This window comes from Gymnoscopelus microlampas, assembly GCF_963454915.1.
Source record: "Gymnoscopelus microlampas genome assembly, chromosome: 16".
In the NCBI taxonomy this organism is placed as follows: Eukaryota; Metazoa; Chordata; class Actinopteri; order Myctophiformes; family Myctophidae; genus Gymnoscopelus; species Gymnoscopelus microlampas.
In genome coordinates this window covers 29,033,946-29,051,316 of record NC_139953.1, presented here as the reverse complement: position 1 = coordinate 29,051,316, position 17,371 = coordinate 29,033,946, and the positions used below count along the sequence as shown (strand labels likewise).

The 17,371-nt window shown below is 41.9% G+C and overlaps 1 protein-coding gene across 2 annotated transcripts in view; it reads left to right on the top strand.

The window, feature by feature from the left end:
- scara3 (scavenger receptor class A, member 3) overlaps nt 1-16,286 on the top strand; it is a 29,280-nt gene extending 12,994 nt beyond the window's left edge. Inside the window, exons 2-12 of one of the 2 annotated variants that reach the window (XM_084082692.1) lie at nt 926-961; nt 1,878-1,922; nt 2,864-2,986; nt 8,216-8,296; nt 8,814-8,932; nt 10,112-10,356; nt 11,184-11,403; nt 11,704-11,792; nt 12,732-12,924; nt 13,702-13,879; nt 14,549-16,286. In XM_084082692.1, coding sequence (XP_083938818.1) covers nt 926-961; nt 1,878-1,922; nt 2,864-2,986; nt 8,216-8,296; nt 8,814-8,932; nt 10,112-10,356; nt 11,184-11,403; nt 11,704-11,792; nt 12,732-12,924; nt 13,702-13,879; nt 14,549-15,039 — 1,820 coding nt within the window. In that variant the 3' untranslated portion in view covers nt 15,040-16,286. Of the gene's footprint in view, nt 1-925; nt 962-1,877; nt 1,925-2,863; nt 2,987-8,215; nt 8,297-8,813; nt 8,933-10,111; nt 10,357-11,183; nt 11,404-11,703; nt 11,793-12,731; nt 12,925-13,701; nt 13,880-14,548 lie in introns of both variants that reach the window. The other variant, XM_084082693.1, reaches the window with a different exon arrangement.
- The last annotated feature ends 1,085 nt before the right edge of the window (nt 16,287-17,371 follow it).

Below are 17,371 nucleotides of genomic sequence, written 5' to 3'. Positions count from 1 at the left end.
CTCTTTCTGTCTCCTGTCTCCTTCTCTCCCTCTCACTCTAATTTCTCTCATTCCCTCTCTCTCCTTCAGTCAACACCTCCACACATTGCACCTTATTGGAGTCTAAGAGGCATGCGATGATGACATAAGTTAGCACACACACACACACACACACACACACACACACACACACACACACACACACACACACACACACACACACACACAGACACACACACACACAGACACACACACACACAGACACACAGACACACAGACACACAGACACACAGACACACAGACACACACAGACACACAGCATATATGCCCCCACTGAATATTTTCTCATACTTTGTTCCACCAGGGGACTGTTTTTCCTGACAGTCGGTGCTGTCCCAGGACTCAGAGCTATTACAGAGCTGAATGATCGATTGGTCAGAGACAGAACAAATACACCCCTACCCCTTTTCCCCTCCGGCACATATAATTGTGCTTTTTCAAGATGGCTGCCAAGTATGACCTCAGAACAATACACATCAGAGCCCCATAGTGCACGGTGACTTGACAGTATTCAGTAAAATCCTCAGTATGCACTCTCGGAATTACAGTATGGGTCCATTTGGTTACATTTGTAGACTCTCACATTAAATTACTGAGGATTTTACAGTATGGGATTGGGTGTTGTTTAAGTCTCACTGAGGGCCGCAGGGACTTGTAGACTGTACCTTTGGACTGTAGACCTGTTTTTTGTATGATTTATGACATCTGTAATAAAACTTGCGAGGGGCTCCAATGAGATGGCGTCATCCCAGCTTGAGACCGTGTAGAGTACTTAGACCATCGTTTACCAATGTGGTTTTTCATGTCTTTGTCCCTGTTACAACAACCCCCTGACTCTCTGTCTCTCTCTTTGCTTTCTCCTTCTCCATACTACATCTTTTTGCAGAAAGCTATGGTGGATACGAGAACCAGCTCTTCAAAGGCAAGGATCTCATTATTCTCTGTTCAATGTTGCAAAGGTGTACCGATGCACTATATAATATGCACTGCTTTTATTTTGAGTTTATTGTTGTACCCTGTCTCACTGTGATGTAATGTGTTGTTGTGGTCTTACAGTGTATGCTGTTGTTTTTAGTCTGGAGTTTATGTCTGGAGCCAGGGACCAAACACTGTGTGGGATAATAATCTGAAATTGAATTTGAGAGTTGGAGGTACACACCATACCTCCAACTCTAGACTCACATGCACTGTACCACAAGCTGACCTTGGATTGAATGCCTGAAGAGATTTCTTCCCTCCCATGCCCCTCCTGTCTCAAACTCAGCTAAATCGGTCTGTGAGACCTAATTTTATTTTGTACAAAATCAGAGTGTCCACACTGTCCTTTGCGGTGTACCTTCATGCTCCCTGGAGGGTGAACACTGCTGATTTTGGTTAGCCTGGTTCCAGACCAATCTGCCATTGCAAAAAAGAAATTGCCCTCGGCAGATCGCAGTGATACGCCTTTCCTCTAGTACACCCAATATGTCCACTTGCACATCAGATATCTCAAATCTAATGGATGGATTATTATTAAACTTGCTGAGCGCATTAATACTCCCCAGAAGATGAACCCTAAGCATTTGAGTTCCATGACCTCTCCTCTAGCCCCACCCTTAGGCCAAAAGGCAAGGTCAAAGCTAGACAAATCTCAGTACTAGTAATGAAACAATACATACCCTTTCACTTCACATACCCTTTCACTGATGATACAGAGTTGGGGTTTACACCCTTAAGCGCTTAGAGTCAATTTGTCACCAGTGCACATTGTGGAAGGTAAAGAAGTATAGATTTGAGAGGGATTCATCAAGAATAGTTTCATATCATGTGTTTATATGAAACCTTGACTTGTTTTGCAGAGGAGGACCTTACTGGAGAAGAAGAGGAAATGCCCTCGTTTCGAGGTAGGGCCAACACACGCATGCACGCACGCACGCACGCACCCATGCACGCACGCTCTAAATACCACTGACAGAGCATGCACGCACGCACACACACACACACACACACACACACACACACACACACACACACACACACACACACACACACACACTAAACACCAATGACAGAGACATCTGCCTTACATCTTCATTCAGTAATGCCAAATAATGTTGTATTCACTCAATGCCAGTGTGTGCGTAGGCATGGCTGACATCCAGAGAGTGCAGTGCTTGCATGGGGATGGTGTGGTTGCAAGCATGTCTGTGGAGTCTTTGCCTGTCTTTATGCATGTGCCATGACAGCTTAGTTATGCATGCTTTCCACATCTGCTCCACATATCCTCACATTTAGTTGCTCAGGCAAGGACTGATCCCAGACCTGGCACAATCTGGCGCTCGGTTACATGGCTCTCATATTACTGGTATCTCTGAAGCTTAAAGGCACTCTAGGACTGAGGCTGGACCACTATAATAGTATAATAGAATGTCCACTAAGGTCGAAACCACTTGGCAGCCATATTGGTTTGCCCTAAAGAGACTTAAAGTAAATGCACATACAGTTGTGAGACCATATTTATAACAAGGATTGTTAAACATTACACAAAATAAATTGTGATTTATCATGTAGCTAAGAAATCCAATTTCGCTAACAAGGCAATGTCTATTTGATCAAATAGCTTTAAAACGAAAATGTCATATTTTAATAAGAGGGCAAGAGAAAATCTAATCTATTTAGGATACATTTTACACTTTCAAGAGTTAAATGAAACACTACATAGATGTGTACAGTGCATGTTTTTCTATTTCATGTATTTGTCTATTTATTTCTTTATTCATTTTGTTACAGGGAGATTGTATAATATGCGGTCAGATCTCATCTTAATTCCTCTGTGCATTTCCAGGTGGTCGTACCAGAGGTGGCTGTGTCAAATGTCAGCAGACCCGTTCTCTCCAGTTGGCTGTCAAAGTCCTCTATGGTTTCTTTGCCTTCCTGATCATAACCGTGGCTGTACTGGCATCGTTAGGTGAGCTCTTGGCCTCTACAATCCACACTAGTGTTATCCTATTTAATCTGACCACACCACACCAGTTGGGCCAAGGCCAATTAAGTTCCAGAGTCATGTGGTTCCTGCAGTTAGGGCTAAAATATAACAGAAATGCCATAAAATAATATTCAACAATGGTTGTGATACTGTGAATTTCTAGCCCTAGGATGTAGAATGTTGTTAGCCCCGACTTAGTGGAATAGATGGAAACTTTTCACAAAATAGAACCACAGAATACAGTTCCTTGGCATAGTGTTTAAACAGGACAATGATGTCTGTATGTCCAAGAGTTGAATTGAATTGAATTCCAACCCCTCTGGCTCTGTGTTTCACATACACCACACTCACCTTGTCGTATTACACAATCCCTTCACTAATGAGGTCTCCATTGGTTTGAATGCAGGCTGGAGTCAGCCAGTATATGAATTGCCCCACACAGTCTGGCATTGTGGCTGGATATGATACACTTCTTTGAGACACACATAGGGGACGGGTATTTCGGGGATTGGCCGAATCTGCTGTTCTTTCACCGTGTCAAACAGCACATCTTTTACCATTGGTCACCGTGTCAAACAGCACATCTTTTACCATTGGAATTACATTACGGAACATACACATTGTTACATTTTATGGGTTTATTTCATCATAGTGCAACATATGGTGAAGTATTGTAGGCCTAGTGCAGGTAAAAAGGAACCGCCATTTGTAGTTTGTTCTACAACTGTCAACTGAGAGAGTGCAACCTATGATCTGAATAGTCATTCACAGGACATTTTCTCATCAGACTACATTCTAGGTGGGGAAATTAATCACTTTAAACCTGGTGTCCCTGTTTTGTGCATGTCATAGCCAAAAATGTTAAAAGACAACACTTTTGCCATATCACAATATTACGATATACAAAATTCCAGATGATATATACAGTAGTCTCATATCACTGTATATAATATTATTGCTCAGTCCATGTGCCACGAGTCCAAGGAGCAGGAATCTGTGTTTTTATCAAGTCCATGACCAGACATTCCGTACTTTTCAAGAGCACTGACGTCAGTGCCACCGATAGTCACTGTTGTCAGTAGCCGGTGTCTTCTTAGAAACTGGAATTTGCCGGTTTTAAAACATCTCTGGACAGTAGGTTGCTCCAGTGAAATGTAAAAAAAAAAGTGTTAAAGTGATTTCTTATGTGCATGTGTTCATGAATTAAACAATGCCCATTGAACTCCCATAGATTAAACAAATGCAGAGTTTGGAGTTGCAGAGCACCATGTTTTACCTGACAGCTGCTTCACCACTAACAGATGCTTTCCACATTAACATTGCCTTGTTATTGGTCTTGGAAGCTGTAAATCTCTCTTTTTTTACTGGAGTTCAGGCATCTCAGTGGACGCTTTGGAATGAATTTGATAGAACGACTCTGGATTCCGCTACATGCACGCACACGCACACGCGCACGCACGCACGCACGCACGCACGCACGCACGCACGCACGCACGCACGCACGCACGCACGCACGCACGCACACACACACACACACACACACACACACACACACACACACACACACACACACACACACACACACGCACATGAACACAAACAATCAAAAATGTGCTTATGAAAGCAAGAACACACATGCACAACTACAGTACATGCACATGCATCTACAGTACATGCATGCATATTGTAGACAGACAAATGAGCTCATGCTTACATAAAGATGCACAAATAGGATAGATAGGCCAACACTCAATTAATTTAGTTTAGTTAGGCAACTTTCTGGTAACATAGTTTAACGTTTAAAAGGTAATACAACAAAAAAATAATTTAGTAAACAACCAACATTTCTGACCATAAAGGTATAGGCTGAAGCCATAGCTTATTTCGCCTGATTGATTGATTGATTGATTGATTGATTGAATATCTTATTAGGCAAAAAATGTAAAACAGCACAGTTACATTTAAAATACTTTGTGCCTACCCTTTTACAAAGCAAAGAAAAGATGAAAACATTTAAAAATGGAGAGAAAAAAAGAACTGAGAAAAAAGAAAATAAAGAAGCAAAGTACAAGGACAAGACACTTTGCTGTTCATGTACAGTACGTGTTTGCTGTACTGTACAAGTATATGTATATGCTATAATAAATAAGATCATACAGAAGGCACATTCCTTTTATGTTTTTTTTAAGTAATGTTTTGAATTTGCCTAATTAACCTTTATCGAGGCTGTTCCACAACGTTAATCCTGCGAATGTTATACATCGTAACCCTAACCCTTACCCTAACCCTAACCCTTTGTTCTGGTTTGTACTTTTGAGTAGATGTGTGTACCTGTAAGATTATAATGTTCCTAGGGGGGACATTCTGGTTGTTTGTTCCTACACACTTGCACATACACAGTATATTCTGCAATGTACACCGTGTTCCCTTACATGTACATATACAGGCACATGTGCACAAACAGGCACACTCAAACACAACCAGAAGTCTGCTCCAGTTCATGTCCACTCACGATACAGCCATGCCGACTCAAACCATTGAAAACTAGTTTCTCATCGACAGAATACACATCCAAATTGGCTGAACCTCATGGCTCCGTGATCAAGGGAAAACAAAAACACACAACAATAAAATGTGGAAAATGTCCATATCCCAGCGAACATCTGTTTTCCAACGTTCAAATAAATTCCTCAAGAATATTATTCTTAATATATTTTTGTCTAATAAATGACATATTTTGCATCGGAATGGCCTTCAACTTTCTGAACAGGCACATTTAGAGCGTACTAGTTTGATCTGCCACATGAGGCCTGATTTGGCTTCGCCCCAGAGCCATGGTCACACGTGCTTCTTGTTCTTTTTTCAGCCTATATATGAGAACCTTGAACTAATGTAATAAAAAGAAAAGAAGTCCAAAACTGATTCTTCAAATAGTGATAATTTTATTTTTCTTCATGTCTGCAGATGCTTATGTAGCTAATAGTTATGAAGTAACTGCCAAGTTGGCAGTACATTATAACAGTATAAAGACCTTCTTTGGGACAATTATTATTTTTACATAATGGTTAACATATTTATGTTATGCTATAAACCACACAGTTATGGGTAGCCTATTTTGAAGGCCTCTCCTGATTGGATAAAATTGGTATCCCGGCCTGAAAATATATTTTATGTTCACTGAAGAGCTAGCTTTTGCAGACAAATTTCACTTACAGTATCCACATCTTGCAGATCTACAAGCTCACAACGTGTGGCATTGCAATGCGTTGTGAGCTGTTACTTATTGCTGTTTTTGATCATTTTCGCCTATGCCCAAAATAGGGATGCCAGGTTAAAAGTGGTTAAATTAACACGCAGGATTTTGCATTGTAATAGTGCCATTTAGCTCACAAATAGTCCCAGAGTGAATTTCATTATCATATGGTTTCATAAGAGCACACTTCCTCAATAAGCTTTGCCATTACAAGTGACAGCCATGTTCAGCGTCACTTGAGTAGTGAACTAATACAGAGTAGCAGGTGCTATGCAGAATGCATGTGGGAGCATTTATGAATACTAACATGGTGCAGGGTTCTTTATTAAGCCCCTGAGAATGCAGCAGGGCCTTTAAAAAAATAAATGTTCACATTTCACTCGGGCACACACACGCACTGCTCGTGCAAACACATTTGCATCTGAGACGTGCACTTCCACAAAAGTAATCATGTGAGCATACACAAAGATGTAAGCATATCTAAGCCCTTACACTCATGTAAACCCACACACACACACACACACACACACACACACACACACACACACACACACACACACACACACACACACACACACACACACACACACACACACACACACACACACACACACAAATATGCACAACAGAGTTGTTGTTGCTCTCTTGGGAAATATGTTTGGGAGCAGGACCCAGCCAGCTGGCCAAACCATCATCCATCAGTGTTTTGTTTCTGTTTGCTCCATAAATGGAAACCTGATGTGATTTGTTGTCAATAGTTTAAGTTTCACTTCCTGTTTTCACTGCAGTAATTGCTTCCTTCTTCCTGTCAACACACTGGCTGCATATATACACTGTATAGGTTCTCCTCTCACGGAGGACCATCTATTTGTCTGTCTCTACAGTATGTGTTCTGGAGTCGGGGTCTGAACATTGTTTCGCTATCTCCAGCTTATCTCCGAAGTTATATTTTATATCCTTTTTTGTCTAATGGATTCTTATTCCCACTTGTTAGCATTTGTCATGTGATTTTGACAGTTATGAAGAAATTACGTCTTACTTTATTTTGGGAAATGTAACTCATTGCCTGAATGATTGAAACATTTTCAGTAATATGTTAATCCTTGCAATATAACACAATTTTAATGTTTAAGATTTTGACAGTTATGGCTCCAGTTGACTGGCACTGGAGAACACTAACAAGAGGCTGCATGGGCTTAGTCTCTCAGGGGCAAAACCTCTGGCATGAGGGAGTGTGTTAAGTGATGAGGACTGCATATGGTTGAGAAACACTGGGTCAACAAAAGTTTTTCATACAGTGAGTCTTGGGACCCTAAAACTTCAGATAAAGAATGTGCGATAGATCAGTGGTTCTCAACATGGGGTCCGGGGACCCCTAGGGGTCCTTGCTATATTAACCAAAATTGGTTAATGTACTTAGTTGGGTAATGTGCTTATTAACCAAACTTGGTTAATATAGCATACACATCTGTTTGACCACTTTTAACCCTATCGGCTATTCGAAAACAGACGATCTCCAAGCTCACAACGCGTCACAATGCAATCCTTTTTTTGGTCCCCTTTTAGCCTGATTGTTTTAATGTGCTTCTTTTTTTTATTGCTTGTCAGAATTAACTTGTTAACTATATATGTTATTCCCTCATGCTTTTTAAAAAATGTGTATGTTTTACTTTACCTTACTTATATATTTTATGCTCCAACCGCTGTTCAGCACTTTCTAACACATGTTTTGAAAAGTGATATATAAATAAAGTTGTTATTATTATTATCGCCCCCCCCCCTCCCGTTCCTCCAGTAAATCGAACCCTGCATGACTTGTCTCATCACACACATACTCATTGTGGTTATTATTATGAATATACATTTTATACTATAGTATACTATAAATTCTTCTTTGTAAGAGCAATGCACCAAATAAACACATTCTGATTGTGATTACCTGCTTTGTGTCTCCACAGTGTTTCGAAAAGTAGACAACTTATCTGGTGAAGAGGCCCTCTACCATCAGAAGATCACCAAGGTGGAGCATCGAATAGACGGTAGGACTACTTGGATATTACTAGGCCTACTGTTAGCAAGGATTATGTTAAGTAATGCATTACTTTGAAAACTACTTTTTTAAAGCTTCTAATGAATTCATGCATATTAATGATGAGAATGCAGTTTGTCTACAATTTGCTATTGAAGCGTTTTTCTTTTATAGTATATATCGTGTAGAAGGTGGTAGGTGCTACAGGTTTGTGTTTTAACATGCCATTGACGTTTTGGCTGCTAAAATTGTAATACAATAAAATTATTGTGGCATCCTTTTCTATTCTACTAATAGCCAACCCATTTCCATTTAACGTTATAGCTTGTCCTCTTGCGATTCATTTTGTGTTTTGTGCAAGTAATGCAAAAGTAATAAAATACATTACTTGACACAGGAAATAATATTCTAACAACCTGTTCATTTCAAGAGAGACCAGCACATACTGTAGTAGTCAGGGAACGTTTAGTGCTAAAATTTCTCCCATTTTCCACCTCCCCTGAATCCCTTTCTTCTCTCCCTGCCAGACCTGGGCTCCAGCACTAATTGTTCAGGCTGTCTGGATGTCAGTCACTATACCGATGAGATCAGCCGGTTGAAGAGAGAGTTTGAAGACATCCAGAGGATGATACTTGGACAGGAGCAGGTACAGTGTGCATAGAATCATGTTAGCGGCTTGATTTGCTGCAACTTTTTCTTCCAAGAGACTCCTGCTTTCTTAGAAAGCTCAGTGGAAAAATACACATGTACCTCAAACCCAATATGTTGAAACTAGATCTGTGTATATTGGACAGCACAGCCCACGGCCTTGTGGTTAGATCTCCTCTCTGAAGAATGATGGAGTTCCGCCCACTGCTTAGTTTCGCAAACCAAAAATAGGCAATGTACAACCTCACAACATGATGTAGTGAGCTTGTAGATCTGCTATTTTCAGCGTGCGACTACTTTTAAATAAAGCCGTATTCTTATTCTTATTTTTTGTTCTACACAACAGTCCGAAACAGAAACGGATCTTTCAGGTCAGCGGAAGCTTCTTATTTAGATTTCTTCTCTAAAATGAGACCCTAGATCCACATATCCACCACTCCATTCCCCATCTCTCCTCCCTTCACCTTTCTCCACCATCATCTTGTTCTTTTTTTTATACTTTATTTTTGTTTAAGAACTATAGCAGGTCATCTCGGGCAATACAGTATACTGTAATACAATGAATACATTTCAGATTGTTTTGAACCCTCATGATGTTACAGGCTATTCAATCCAAAAGAGTGGGATCCCAAAATATAGCAACATCAGGCATTTACCAAGTTCTGTTTCTCCACAGTGGCAAAGTCCATGGCAGTTCGCCAACAGATATCACACAGATTCACTCAGTCATAATCCCAACAGGATGATGAACAGGCATCTAAATGAGGCAAAAAGTTTTATAAAAATAAAGATAATAAAAAATAAATAAAAAAAAGAATAATAATATACCTATACATATAGCTAATTTTCACCTACCCATACACATGAATATCCATTCACAGAATATCCATTTTCATGTGTAATATCGATTTCAACCCATATACAGTATATAAAATGTATCCATACAGTGTCTTACAGAGAAGGTGAGGATATCTGGATATGTCGTGTACAATGCCTATCCACTCCCCCCCTTGTTGGCGGGGGTTTGTCCAGCCACTTCCTGGTTATTGCCTTCTTGCTGGCTACCAGTAATATTTTAACACCATCAACTTGTTCTAATAATAAATGCCCACCTCTCTCCCTTTATTCACTCCTTCCCTCCCTCTTTCTTGTCCCGTCTTCACGGTGCTCTCTCCAGGTTCTGGACCAGGCGTCTCAGACACAGGCAACACTGAAGACAGCCAGCGGCCGTCTGTCCCGTGACCTCCAGAACCACACGGTTTCCATCAAACTCCTCAATCAGTCTGTAGAGAGGTACGTGGGCCAGGTGGAGGGCTGGAGAGACGTGATTGAGGAGACGGACGAGAGAATGAAGACCCTGTTGCAGGACCAATACGACCTCAAAGCCACCGTGCAGCAGGTCAACACCACTGTGGCCCTCAGGTAGTAGCAATGGACATCTAGATTGATCACTGAATATTGCCTTCAGGATATCATAGAACAGTGGTTCTCAAAACATTTTCATGTCAACGACCCTGGACATTGACATGTATTAGGCCAGTGGTATTAGGCCGTGACCCCCAAAATAATCATATTTGAACTGGGACCCCCCCCCCCCCCCCCCACCCTGTTAAGCACTTGGAATGTAGGAGTTGAGGCATTCAATTTAGTTTGACTCGGTTATTGTGAAAACAGCAAGGCCCCCCCACAAAAAAAAAAGTAATGTGGGGACCCCCACAGTGTTAGACCACAAACCCCCATTTGAAAATATTATTTGCCAGGGACCCCCATAAGAGAATTGAGTCCAATACATGCTCCTTCCGACATCGGAAAGAACTTTCGGTTTGGGCAGGCTTAGTGGACAGTTATTTCACCTCCCTTTCTGAACAAACGTTTGGACGTCTGAAGGAGCAATCGGAAGGAGCATTCAGATTTAGTAAACTTGTACAACTGTCTTTATTGTAGGTAGGTGAGGAGATGCAGATAGTAAAACCTACTGAATAGCCATGCTTATTACATTACAGTCATTTAGCAGACGCTTTTATCCAAAGCGACTTATACAGTCTCTCTTTGGGCTAACTTCTAGCCATTGAACCAATGGTGAAATTAAACTGCTCCTAATTTTGCTGAGGACCCCCTGCAACCCCCTCAAAGAACCACGGGGGTCCATGGAGCCCAGTTTGAGAACCACTGTACTAGAGACACTTTAAATGTGTACAACTGTCAGAGTTAAATGAACACTTTGACTGTACTGTACTGTCATGTGTCAGTGCCATGTGGATAGACGCGCTGCAGAGGAAGGCAGACGAGGAGACGTTAGTCCTCCAGAAGATGACCGTAGACTGGCAGAACTACAGCCGCGTGCTGAGCGCCCTCAAGTCCAACTCCAGCATCACCACGCAGACTGTGCGCAGCATCCAGAGTGGAATCTCGGCCACGCACCAGAGAATCAGCATGTCATCGGAGATGGTCCACGATCTAACCCTGCAGGTGAGTGTGTTGCTGCTTACTCCATTGTATGATGGAGATCTACAAGCTCACAACACTGCATAGTGACGCATTGTGAGCTTGTATTGGCTATTGTTGTATAAATTGGGCTTATTTGTATATTTACTGCTGTATTTCATAACATTCATTATAAAGTGTTATATTGTTGGATATTTTCCGTCTCTGTAAAGCAACTTAAGCTACAGTGTGAGACAGAGAGAGAGAGAGAGACTAAAAATAAAAAAGGTGTGTGTGTGCGTGTGTGTGTGTATGTGTGTGTGCGCGTGTGTATGTAATGTCCAGGTGATGAATCTACAGATGCAGTTGGACAATGTGACTTCCTTCATGGATGAACACGAGGAGAACATGCATGACCTCCACTATCATTCCAGGTAGCACACACACACACACGCGCACACGCACGCACGCACGCGCGCGCACGCACGCATGCGCGCGCGCGCGCACACACACACACACACACACACACACACACACACACACACACACACACACACACACACACACACACACACACACACACACACACACACACACACCATCATTCATAGGTCTAGCCCTATGGAATTTATGGAATGCCTGTGAAAATAAAATAAACTACTTAATACTTCCTAAGGTTAATATGAGCATCAAATCAACATTTTAAATATGTTTGAGATGTGAACATATGTTTTTGCATTTCACGTATGTGCATATATATACAGACATACAGACATACAGTGACAAAAAAACACCCCAAGGAGTGGGGACTATATTATTATTTATCTATCATTATTACATGTTTATGCTTAAGCCATTAAGAATTGTATGTAGTGTACAATATATCTATATTGTGTCATATTATGTCAGTGCCAATGATTGTGTTCCTGAGTTAATTGCATAATCAAGCCACAGCCAATGTGATGCTTACTTTTATTTGATTGCTAATTCATGTAGTCCATTGTTTTTTGTCAGTTTGTAGTGGAGGAGCTTAGAAGCTAGAAACTACACAATTTTTTGACCATTGTACAAGCATTACGTTTTGTCCTGTTTTTTATGACAATTATTGTCTCTGAAGACTTGTTTTGAGCGTCAAGCTTAATGCTTGGGCCTGCTACACATGTAGTGTGCAACTAGTAGGCCTAGTGTTCTCTGTTCTCTGATGTTTTAATGAATAAATGTGATAAATATTCGATAAAATAGGGTTAACGTGTTTAAACTGTTTTGATGCTATAGCCTATTAGCAAATTCTGCTGGGGACCCCCTGGAACCCCCTTTTTGAGAACCAATGTATCGCTACCCTCTCATAAATCATTGTGCGTGTCTCTCAAAAGGTACTATGAGAACCGAACGGGGGAGCGTTTCTCCACTATAGATGGCCGCCTGAACTCTATCGACATGGAGATCGACACCATCTCATCCAGCATCAACGCCACGGTCAGCCACGTCCAGAGCATGTACAAGTACATCAACATGGAGAGCTCGTCCTGTCAAACCCGCCTGGGCAGCCACTCAGATGACCTGCAGGTTGGAGCCACACCAGCTGACAATGTTATTTAACCACCCTTGGCCAGTTGTTCTCAAACCTTTTAATTTCAAGGACCCCCATAACTCTGAGAGTGTGCAAATGGAACCAAATGGACCCATATAAGGTCCATTTGGAACCCCCTCAAGGAACCATGAGGGTCCCTGGACCCCACTTTGATAACCACTGCCGTTGGCTGATTTTGTAGTTTGTTTTCCAGTTCCATCATATTAAAAATATGGAAGGCTAGTATAATCAACGCAGCTGCAGCTAATAGAATTAATAACGTGTGTGCTATATTAGAGTCTATGTCCAGACTCCAGAGCCATGGGTGTTCCACTATAGTGTGCAAGCATAGGCAGTAGTATGGTCTATGCACATTGACACACCTATCTCTAACACACCCTTTACAAATTGGATTAGCTGCAGCCGTGTAGCTTACCTCACTGTGTGTACTGTATAATGTCAGTTATATGCGGCCTGCCATATTTTTACCCTGCTGCAGTATGATCAAGACATTTTCAAATGGAACAAATGCATCACAGAGGCCCCCATTTCCTGAAAAAAAATATTCTGGACATACAAGGTTTTTGACCATTTACCATTTTATATGGATGCTAGACAGAGTTGCACTTGCTGTAAGATACTACAGTGTCTGAGGTGAAGACACTGTATCAGTTGAACCGTTTTGAAACTTTGACTAATTTATTTTCTTCTTCTTTGCTTCCTCTTCATTCTCCCCCATTCTTCTGCATCTCTCTCTTGGTTTTCCTCATTAGAACTTGAACAGTACAGTGTTGCTGCTCCTGCAGCTGGCTGACACGCTGAGGCAACAGTATAAGTTGTTGAACGTCCGTCTGGACATGGACGTGTGGAACCTGTCCATGGTAATGGAGGAGATGAAGCTAGTGGACGTACACCACACTCAGCTCATCAAGAACTTCACCATACTAAAAGGTACAGGTTAACCACTTAAACCCTAGGGGTCCATAGTTAGTCCCCTCCTTTTTGGTTGGTCCCCTCCTTTTTGTAGAGGGAATTTTCCCTGACGTATCGGTGTAGAGTCTACACCGATACGTCAGTGAAAATTAAAAAAATGTCACATTGTGAGCATGTAGATCTGCTATTTTCACCTATTATGACATGCCCAGAATATAGGGTTATAGGTTCACTAGGGTTCATGTGGTTAAAGAACAGCAACTAAAAAACAACACAAAAACAAAGTATACGTACAGTAGGGTCACTCAATAATGCTAGCAATCGATTCTGGTCCCAATCTCGAGTGTTCATCGCAAAGCAGCGCTGGTCTCCCCACTTCCAGAGCTAATCAAAGTAGTGCTGCCCTCTATGGGTTGAAAATTATGGAAATACTTTGGTGATGCTCCACTGTTACTCCACACACCTCCGGAGTACAGCCCAACAAAGGGCAATACCGGCTGGGTGGAATTTGCGTGCGATTTCACATGGGGGTTATAGGCTCTGAATCAGCATGACTTCACCTCAAATGCTTTTCTTTAACATGTGAATGAGACATGTTCAAGCTGAAACAGGATGTTTAGTTGCTCTCGAACAAAGAATAATTCAAGCGCAGAGTTTGTTTCACTTCACGCTCCTCTTTCATCACAGGTGCTCCTGGGCCACCAGGCCTTAAAGGGAACCGTGGTGAGAATGGAGCCAAGGGACCTGTGGGCCTGTCCGGGAACAAGGGCGAACGGGGCCCTGCTGGGGGCCGCGGAAACACTGGAGAGAAGGGTTTCATCGGTCCAAAAGGTGATGGAGGTGAAACGGGTCCCACTGGTACCAGAGGAGCGGTGGGGATCAAAGGAGCCAAAGGCTCTCTGGGCCAGCCGGGTCCACGGGGCGACAGGGGCCAGAAGGGTGACATAGGCGTTCCTGGTAAAGACGGATTGCCAGGACCCAAGGGACCTGGAGGGATCCAAGGCCAGGCAGGGCTTCCCGGGATCCATGGGCCGCACGGACCACGGGGGAAACCTGGGCCCGTGGGACCACCTGGGCCACCAGGAACCCCTGGACCTCCAGGATTACCATACAACCCGGATCAGATTCAGCAACGTGCTCGGAGAGATGCACCAGTCGCTGGCTCCAAGAGGCAGTAGGTAGATAGAAATAATGGAGGGAGGGGCGTCATTGTACAATAAATAATTGAGATGTGATCTGAAGAAATCTTCGCATTGGCTGGTGATGATGCGACCCAGATCTTCTCGGTGGGACCGCGTAAAGCGTTGCAGATCCTAATGACCAAGTGATAAAACGCGACGTTAAAATTTCAGGACACGACAAGATGAAACGCTCACCTGATGTAATGACATGATGAAATAACAATTTGAGGATAACCACAAGGATGAATGAGGTGATAGAACTGCTGCCAATGTCACCATTTCTTCCCATTGTTTGAATCCAGTGATGATGACTAAGACTCCCCAGGGTATGGATGGACTTTGACTTGGAATTGACTCTTTTTTTAGGGGAAATAGATGCATACTTGGGCTGCCCGTCACTGGCACACAGTAACTAGTGAAATGGTCCCTAAACTAAAGCTATACGTACATGTGCTTTACAATATCTATAAGCACACACAGGATGTAACCATGATTGAACTTCACAGATTATTGACTTTGATCTCTTGCAGAGAAGTGAATGTGTGAGGGAACGGGGTTGTCTCCCAAGCCACCAAAACAATACATAAAATGAGCATTCCCATCTAAGCCATCATGGTACTTTTTGTCATATGCTTTTAGGGTTTACCTATCCATGCACTACTACGTATGTGGGCACAGAAAACTATCTACTCGTTTTTACATTATAGATATCGACGCATGAATTTGTAATTGATGGCACTTTATGGGTTCTTTAAAGTGTAGACATGAAAGACTGTTTTATATCTTAGTGTTGTACACGGATCAGAGCGGGCACTCTGACTACTCTAGGTTTCTACAAGATCTAAGTGTAATTTGGACCATTTGGAGGAAGATGATTACATTTGCATATTTTATACTCTGAATGTACAGTCATTCTGTCTTTCAGTTGCTTCAGAAAGCAAGCATGACAAACATTTTTGCGGGATTTGTTTTACAGTGTGATGTAGTTAATTCACTGCATTTGTTTTTGTACAGTATTGAGCAGCGCCTCAATGAAAGGTTTTATATCATGTGTTTATCATATATATCTACAAACATTATCTTTGTTTTTGTTCGATTTTTTTCATAAAACATGGCAAATGATACGTGATAATGAAAAAGAAAAACAGTTGAAATAGGGGACACAGTCACTATTTTCGTAAAGCCCCTTGTGTTATGAAATGCGACTGGCTTGCATGGAACTTCAATAAATGCTTGTATCATTTTTACACTTGTCTGCAGCTTACTTTCAAAGCACATTTTTACTGTTGCCTGTGGGTGTACTCGGACTGCCCTGGCCAGGGAGTAATTTTGTAGATTAATTCAGAACATATGTCAGCCCCTCCCATTAGATATTTGACATAGACTTCCAGTGACTCAAATATGCTTCATTGTTTAGGTTTTCAGTACGGTAGTTTTATAAAGCAGCCATTCTTCCTCTCCTCTCCTCCTTCAATCACTTCAATTTATTTATTTTTTCAGGAATTATTTATATTCACATGAAAATACTTGTTGGTGAAAGATAACTACTGATACAGTATAATGTCTTCCAAGCCATGCAGAGCAGCATGGGTTCGGAAACAAAAGACTGGGTGGAGCTTTACTGGGGAGAGCTGGTGACGGCCATAATGTCCTGCTGAAAGCTGGTTTCATAACATTTCCCTCTCTTGCTCTCTGGAACATGCAAGGTCTCGTGAGATGCCAGGAACTTGATCTCCAAGAAAAACTTCCTCCACTATTACACCCAAATCCCATATTCCTCTGGTCTTGTGACTGCTGGATGGGAGAAAGGGCCGTTGACTCGACACCACTTGCGTTTTTGTCTCGAAGACATTTCGATGGGATGGGAAATGCAGGTTTACAAAGTCTGACTGAGTGAACTGTGTGACCTGACCTTTGATCCTAAAAAACTGAACAGAAAGAAGCAAGACATCTAAGATGTGTTTAACTTCTTACAGTATTTACAATACTTGTATTCTATCGCTCCCTGAGCATCTAAATCCATGTCTGCTTGTCTTTTCTCCGCGTTATTCAGTTGAAAGTCTGTTATTTCCATCAAGCAACACGGTTGTACGATGGAATATGATAATAATTATTTTTTGTATCTATCGTACTATGGGCGCTACAGGACAGGCCATGGAATTACCTAAATTTATAGGGTTCATCCTTCAGGGAGCAGGAACTTTGTCAGCAAGTGTCATGGCAATATGGCCAATATATTTTGAGATATGTTGTGTGAAAGTGGTCATTTTAGCCTAATGGTGGTGCAAGAGGAAAGCCCATTGGGTCACCAGAATCAGTAGGGGCCATC